General features: G+C 41.6%; 2 protein-coding genes across 4 annotated transcripts in view; one reads left to right on the forward strand and one right to left on the reverse strand.

The window, feature by feature from the left end:
* Positions 1-2,536, reverse strand: part of LOC105452023 (Golgi to ER traffic protein 4 homolog) — a 4,063-nt gene extending 1,527 nt beyond the window's left edge. Inside the window, exons 1-4 of the mRNA XM_011692806.1 lie at positions 2,377-2,536; positions 2,197-2,275; positions 1,704-1,938; positions 1,477-1,615 (exon numbers count right to left, since the gene is read on the reverse strand). Coding sequence (XP_011691108.1) covers positions 1,477-1,615; positions 1,704-1,938; positions 2,197-2,275; positions 2,377-2,489 — 566 coding nt within the window. The 5' untranslated portion in view covers positions 2,490-2,536. The remainder of the gene's footprint in view (positions 1-1,476; positions 1,616-1,703; positions 1,939-2,196; positions 2,276-2,376) is intronic.
* A 3,438-nt stretch (positions 2,537-5,974) lies between these two features.
* LOC105452026 overlaps positions 5,975-8,336 on the forward strand; it is an 8,269-nt gene continuing 5,907 nt past the window's right edge. Inside the window, exons 1-3 of one of the 3 annotated variants that reach the window (XM_011692809.1) lie at positions 5,975-6,189; positions 7,122-7,364; positions 7,447-7,828. In XM_011692809.1, the coding sequence (XP_011691111.1) occupies positions 7,123-7,364; positions 7,447-7,828 (624 nt within the window). In that variant the 5' untranslated portion in view covers positions 5,975-6,189; position 7,122. Of the gene's footprint in view, positions 6,190-6,679; positions 6,801-7,121; positions 7,365-7,446; positions 7,829-8,336 lie in introns of those variants that run through there. The other 2 variants (XM_011692808.1, XM_011692810.1) reach the window with 2 other exon arrangements.

Raw genomic sequence — 8,336 nt, forward strand, 5'->3', positions numbered from 1 at the left:
ATATATACAGGGTGTCCCAGAACTGGCGTATCACCAGAAACCAGCGTATTCTCCGTGAAAGTTCTAAGACGTTCTAAGACGAAAAGTTCTTTACCAAAACGCGATCCGATGAATAGAATTTGAACGGTAAGTTATTGAAGTTCACAAATGGACGCGTGTGGAATTCGCGCGGTCACAACCGAGACTGGCGCGAGATACTTCAGACACTTGCTGGTGTCAACCATGTGTTTTTTATTACTCTGCTTTACATTTAATTTAATTAATTAGTCAAAAATGTTTAAAATACATGATGAATTTGTTATGATAGTTTAAAAATTGTTTAAAACATGTGCAAATTATTTAAACAATATTAACACTTTATAAAGATTTTTATTATTTTTAAATAATTTGCACATGTTTTAAATAATTTTTAAACTATTATAACAAATTCATCATGTATTTTAAACATTATTGACTAATTAATTAAATTAAATGCAAAGCAGAGTAATAAGAAATACGTTATGACACGAGCAAGTGTCTGAAGTGCCTCGCGCCAGTCTCGGACGTGCCTGACCGCGCGAATTCTACGCGCGCCCATTCGTGAACTTCAATAGCTTACCTTTCAAATTCTATTCATCGGATCGCGTTTTGGTAAAGAACTTTTCGTCTTAGAATTTCACGCTGGTATCTGGCGGTACGCCAGTTCTGGGACGCTCTGTATGTATATGTATATATATATATATATATATATGTTGTCTTAAAATAGTCTCAGTGCTTGCTACATTCATAAATTCGTTATATTATTGCACTTGTTTGCCCCTTACTATGATACATATTTTTAAGATTTCCAACATCAAGATTGAAGGACCTGCTGCACACAGTGGGCTAACCCACATTTTGTCAAAACAGAGAAATAAATTCTGAAGTTAAAGTGTGATGGGAAAGTAATATCCATTTCTATCAGTATCACATATTCTGCTACGTTGTGGTTTAGGCCCGTTCTACAATACGTCGTATATCGGGTCGTAAATCGTAAGGAGCTCTCTACAATAAGCCGTTAGTCACTACTCATATCATACTAACTAAGAATTGACCAATCGTAGTCGAATATTTTTCTTACATTCAACTGTGATTGGTCAATTCTTACGATTTACGATCTGACATACGACGTATTGTAGACAGCCCCTTAAGGTCCATCTACAATGAGAGCAGTAAGTCGTAAGCCGTAAGAAATTTACCAATCGATTATTCTTTTCATATTTGACTGTGATTGATGAATTTCTTACGGCTTACAATTTACTACTCTCATTGTAGATGGACCTTTACATTCGACTGTAACTGGTCAATTCTTATGGCTTACGACCTGACATACGACGTATTGTAGAACATGCCTTACGGCTTATGGCTTACAACCCGACATACAACGTATTGTAGTCAAGTGTACCTTAATCACTGTCGCAGCAGACCATTCAAATGACGTAAAATTAATCGGCTTACTGTAAAACTGCTTGAGCTATGAAGAGATCTATTTCGTTCATGTAACCACGTTGCTCGTGAAGTTCCACCAACATCGCGGCGCACCCGGAGCCATCTCTGCTATGTATAAAGTGTTGTCTTGCCATTATGTAATTCTTTTCTAATTGCAAAATAGATTCCATTATGCACGGCACACGTCCAAAACAAAATGTATGCAAAAAGTAAGAAAACTCCCTCTCGCGAATCACCTCTCCAAAAGACCTGGGCTATCTTCTGGTGCAAGTCCGGATGGCCGGTCTTGTAGTCTGTGCCCTTTACGCTCCACTTGAGCGCCGACTGCACGAACATCTCTCTCTCCGGGGACGTGGGGCTCATCAGGCTGAACAGGGTCGTGATCTTCTCGAAGAAGCCCTGCGCAGGTACCGTGCCGGATTGCGTCAGAACGTTGACAAACAGAATTCCTAAGTCGGCTCCACTTGCGTGCTGCAAGAAAACGCACAGGTCGCAAACATGCCGTTGTGAAAGCCAAGGTCTTGATCCACGTGCTTTCCTCTCGTCGGACCAGTCAGGTATCTTTCTGATTATTAATCACGACCATTTATTCGAAGACGCGCACGCGAACCTCGTAGAGATTCAGCCCCGTCGACAAATGTATGGAAGTGGATTTTTTTAAGGGAAACGTGAAGATCCCTCGGACATCAACACGGAGGGATGGGGGAGCGCGAACGACCGACTGCGTACCTGTTCGTGCTGCAACAGCAGCATCGACCCGCTGTAGAGCAGCTCCAGAAGCTCGGAGTACTTCCTCTGGCCGAGGTATCTGCAAAGGCGGAGGAGGTTAGAGACGGGCAGGATTCGCGGGCGGCGTGGCGGCCGCGCCTCAACGGGCGGCGCGGCACGGTCGGCCCGCGGCTCTCTCACCTGAAATACAAAGTACGGTACATCTGATGGGCCTCATAGTAGTTCTCCGAGTTAATCGAGGCCTCCAATTTCGCTAAAACTCGCTGGACACCGTGACTGTACCGCGAGGCCATGTTTACACTAATTTTGGGAACCTCGCGATCCGCGTAGGCGCGCGGTTGGCACCAGTGTTGCGTGCCGATTTTCCCCCGTTGCCTCTCCCGTATTAACGAGGCGCGCGCACGGCACTGCACGTGCGATTCAAATTTGAAATGTTCGCAGCCGCGCGTCGCTCGCCTCGAGGTCTGGCTGTTCGTCGCCGTGCGACCGCGAGAGATTAAACGTTGTTACGTGGCGTGCGCGCCGCGCGTTGAATTGATCGGGGAATCCCCAGCGCCGCGAGATCGGCGAGCCGGCGTTTGTCGCGCTAAAAATGGACAATCTTCGCCTCGCCGTGATCGCGTTTTAATCTCCATGCGCGATAGCCGCGCGTCGCGTGACCAACTATTTCAGGTGCTTTCGGTGTTTTATCGATTGGCTCCGTATCACGTAGCGTGCGCTCTGTATCGTTAAAGCTGTTCTCGAGAGTTGTTCGCAATGATGCGCTAAGTATATTTCGAACTGCGCGTTAATTAAACAACCCGATTATGACACGAGCTATATAAAGTAGTGTGGATGAAAATTATTCGAATTTGTACAACAAAGATCGACAAAAGTCTGATCAATTTAATTAGTCAGAGTTATATTAATCAATTTATTGAATTTATTATCGATTTAATTAATGATATCAAACCACAGATTTTAATAAAAAATATATCTGTGCATCAAATAAATTAAAATTATCAAACAATACTTGTGTTTTTTTTGTTATATAAGCAAATAATATAGGCATAAGTTAACTTTTTGTTGTTTAACACATAGAAAAAAAAATTAGATTAGAAGTTACGAAATTAATAAAATTATATTTTGATATAGTTAGAATTTTTACTGCAAGCAATTTTGTTAATCGCTGATTAAGGTAATGGATGATTAACTTCAAGTAGTGCCATTTTGTTAATGTGGACCCGGGAAAAAAAGTTCCACATATAATTATGTATAATTATATGCAAAATATGTCCATATATATGTTTCTTTCCTTTGTAAAATTATTCTTTTAATTATTTTTTATGTTTCCTTTTTATTATTATCAATTTTGTATTAAAGAATAATTTTACAAAGGAAAGAAATATATATATGGACATATAGTTATAGGATATAGTTTGCATATAATTATATATAATTATATGCGGAACTTCTTTTCCCGGGGCTAGAATTATTAATCTTTTTGTCGTTTGACATATAAAGAAGAAAAGGTATATATTCCGTAAGGAACAACGAATTATATTTCGCAATTATGTTGCAAGTAGTCTGTTGAGTTAATTAATAATTATCGATTAAGTTGATGGATAATCTTGTCAAATAATGTTAGTTTGTTAATATAAGTCGATTTATTAATCTTTTGTTTAATAGAAAAAAAAAGATTCTATATTTCTAAAGAATTTTGTATTTTCAAATTAACCGTAAGTAAAATCTTGTAGAGTTAATTACCGGTTAAATTAATGAATGATTAATTGTCCATATTATTATTTTATTAATCTTTTATTTTCATGTAGAGAAAAAAAGCATACATTATGAATAATTATGTAATTAGAATTATATGAAATTAAAATTTTGCAAGTAATTCGTTGAGTTAATCGTCGATTAAGTTAATTAACGTTTGGTCGAAATCGCCCTAAAACGATCATATAATACGTACAATAAAAGCTACGGAATTGTAAACTGATGATCCATCGTGAGAATTAATAAATATATACAATTATGCTCCTAAAAAAATACAATATAAATAAAAAATCTATACGCACGGGCGTGCACAATTAACGCACTAACGGCGTTAGTTATCATTAGTATAAGATTATATATAGTGTTGCGATACTCCAGAGGTCTCTCTGTAAAGTCATGATGATATCATTATGAAATCAAACATGATATCATAATAAGAACGTCATCGTGACTTTATTTGCCACTTACAAGAGACAAATAAAGACATTTACAGAATTCCTGAGATATTGCGTCATTCTGTGTTCAGATCAGAGGGAATTACACTTTGCTGGAAAATTAAGATACATTCCCAGCAAACGTAAATTAATTCAAATAAATTGAAAATTCAATATTTATTTCAATTTATTTTAATTTATCCGAATTGACGCTTTAGGGTGCGGAGGTTAGAGATGTAAAAAAAACGTTTTTTTTTCTATAGAAAAAAACATTTATAAAAAAATGTGTTTTATTTTATTAAAAAAAAATACAAATTTGGTTTTTTTTCTAATTCCGACTAATTAATTGCACGACTAATTAATTGCAAATAGTAATTATATAATTATATAGTTACATAATTAATTCTAATGTAATCTACATTTAATTTTTACAAAAAAAGAATCTTTTTAATTCTTTTTCTAAACAGCTTTTCCTTGAGTTGAATTTATTATAATTATTCATTGAAGTCCTTGCTTCAAAATATGTTTCAGAATTAATATATTGGCTTTCTCTCGTTCCGCGTAAAGGTTAAAATGATGATAATTTAAATATACTATCGATAAAATAGAAAATCATAAAAAATTAACTTATATTAAGCAAAATATGGATATTAAATAGATGGCTGATAAAAAACAAAATTTTGAGAAAAAAAACGAGGCTTATGTTTAAAAAAAAAAAAAAAAACGTATTTTATGAAAAAACCTATATTTGGTTTTTTTTCTATTTACATCTCTAGTAGAGGTGCATTTATGTCCCTATTATATTATTTTTGAATTCAAATAAATTGAAATACGACATGAACTATTCATCATGTTGAACTCAAATGTATCACATGTCTGTATTATATTATTTTCTAATTCAAAAAAATAAATTAAAATACAAAATGTGCGCCATGTTGAATTCGGATGCAGTATTTATGTCCGTATTATATTATTTTTGGACTCAAATGGATTAAAAGAATCAGAAGCGGTCAATTCGGAAATGTCTCATTTTTTTTTTGCTGGGTTAAGTATCGGAGGAAAAAAAGTTTCCCGGATAATCTCTATTTGAACAGCGGGATGAAGAGAAAAAGAGCGGATACGCTTCTCCCAAAGGGTTGAACGCACGACAGCGTTCTCTCGGTGGTTGTATCGCTCGACTTTTTGCGCCGATTTAACGCGAGAACGTTTTACTCGCGGCGCGCGGTTCAACGTCGCGCGCGATTTTCGGAGTCGTCGGCCGCGCGCTCGCCACGCCGCGCCGCGCCGCGCCGCGCCACGCCACGCCACGCCACGCGCCGCGCTTGTCTCTAATTCCACCGCGACCGCGCGCCGCGGCGTGCCGCGGGGCGGCGTAATATATCAATTGCAAAAAGTAATATTGATAAATGCGCAAAGTAGCGTCGCGTAAGCGCGCAGCCGGGCCGCCCGCGTATACACATACACACACGTGCGCGCGCGCATACGTCGCACGTGTATGTACGTGCATGTTTACACGTATTGGGCCGCCCGCGCGACGCACACACGCACGCACTCACACCCGTCATGAGCCGAAAAGCGCGTAGAGGCGCGGTGCGCCCCTGGCGGCGGACCGTGCAAGTGACCCTCGCGGAAATAATTATCGCGATTTATGTTATTTGCAAATGTGATCCGGGGGTCTAATTAATTAGGCGATGCCGCGCGGCGACGAGTGACGGCGACGAAGACGGGCTCCTGGGGCTACCCGGCTACAAGCCGCGAGCGGAGGAGCAGACGTGTGGTGCAGCGGCGGCCGCGGCACGGGGTGAGTGCACGGAGAGAGTGGTGATGTATGTACGGTTCTCCGGCGGCTTTCACTCACGGCGGCGGGGTCCCGCCGTGCGCGTGTCGGGAAAGGGGGGCGGTGGCTCTCGCCCGCTCTCGCGTCCGTCCGCTCGCTCGATCCGGGCAATCGCGCGGCGCCGGCCACTTTTTTTTTATCGGACCTCCGCCGGCGGCCCCGCGGCGCGGGGCCGATAACAATGGCCGAGACACGGGCCGCGGGCGCGCGCTCGGCGACCTCGGCGTCGCTCGGCGGCGACGCGCCGCCCGCGCGACGACCGACCGCGACGGTGCCGACGGCGGGACTCGCCCCCTCCGTCGTCACCGTTACGCGCGTTCGACAATCACCACGGACGCGGACGCGGACGACGACGACGACGACGATGAGGCCGACGAAGCGTGCGCGGCGGAGATCCGCGCGTTCCCGACCACGCTCGCCGACGTGCTCGACCGGCCGGAGCCCGACGGCGACGACGACTCTTCCTGGAGCCGCGGAGTCGCGCGCGACCACGGATGAATGAAATTCTCGCGAAACGTATCGATCGCTCGGCTACTGCATACTTGGCGTCTATTTGTGCGTCTTTTTGTTTTTTTGTATGTATATATATACACTCGGCGTATAAACAATAGGCCTGTTCTCTTCATATAGTTGAACTGGCTGCACTAGTTCAGAGTTCATCTTTCTTCTTCTAATGTAGAAAAGAAGGATAAACTGTGAACTAGTGCAGCCAGTTCAGCTGTAAGGAACAGGCCTAACAATGGGTGAATAATCCTTTTCTGTGCTCAATGTATCTGATTAAGAGTGTGTAACACTACGGTCGTGCAAATCCGGATAGATTTGTGCGCGGGGAGATTTTATTCGTAATTTCATGTTTACACGTTGAGGGATTCATGTGTACAATTATATACGTGCAGAATGGACTTGGCGGAAACTATGAAGAACATTGTTGCCAAAGGTATGCAAACCGAAATGGGTCCACCGGGTGGAGGTTCGGGCTACTCCGCGACACCGAGCAACGCTGGCTACGTTACGGAGAAGATGTACATGTTGTTACAAGCGTATTTGCAAAACAAAGGATGGAATCCCAGTATCGAGCTGCTGCAGTGCTTCTCGGAGTTCAAGGACGCCTCCATGATGCCGAGCGCCGCTTATTTGCAGTAAGGATAAACGTTTGCTTTACAAGTCATCAATGGAACTTTATTTGTGTCGCGCAAAATATCCACCGATTTTTGTCTGCAGGATGATGGCATCCAGAGTCGCCCTGGACTCGCAGGGTAGACTGGTCCTTAGGGAGAACGGCAAGATAATACTACCCTACGAACACTTCGCCAACGCCGTGATGCTGAAACACATGAACGGGCCGCACGGCTTGCACCTGGGCCTGGAGGGCACGGTCAGGGCGGTCATGGAGTCCTACACCATCGGCAGGGAGTGCTTCGGGATGGAGAAGGAGTTTATCATCGAAGTCGTGCAGAACTGTCCCAATCCAGCTTGTCGTTACTACAAGAATCAGCTGGAGCTCACGCAGAAGATGGGCCACATGGCGCCGACTTACATTCAAGAGAACGAGGCGACCGCGTCCCTTCTGCGCACCGGTTTTCCGCACAGCACAGATTTTCAGGTAGCGAGCCTTAAACTTCTTCTCTCGCTTGTTGCCAGCTATTAAGGTAAACTATACCAGTGATTGATTATATCTATATCAGAACATGTATACAAAAACTTATTTTTGAATGCCTTTTTTTTCATAATATAATTTAAGGATGTTTAATACGTACAATAGTAGCAAAAAGTTAAAGGACTGATTTTGACGAATATGCTCTTCTCATATAGTTTGAGTAATAAAGATTGTGCAGAATGTTATCATTTATTCAGAACTAGAGCGCAGAAATGCTTCTGTTGCTTTTTTCCTGAGAATTTTCGAATTCTATGGCCAAATATAACCAAAAAATTCAAATTAAAATCCTTATAACTTTGGATTGCTTCAGTGAATCGACTCTGGCTTTTGTCTTGAGTCTTTCATATATAAGAACATATATAAGAACAATCTGTAAAATTTTTGTTAAATTCTCATTATTTTAAAAATTCTATAGGTATAGAATACAAAAATTTTATACCTATAGAATTTTTAA

This window comes from Wasmannia auropunctata, unplaced genomic scaffold (genome assembly GCF_000956235.1).
Source record: "Wasmannia auropunctata unplaced genomic scaffold, wasmannia.A_1.0 LD336038.1, whole genome shotgun sequence".
NCBI classification, from domain to species: domain Eukaryota; kingdom Metazoa; phylum Arthropoda; class Insecta; order Hymenoptera; family Formicidae; genus Wasmannia; species Wasmannia auropunctata.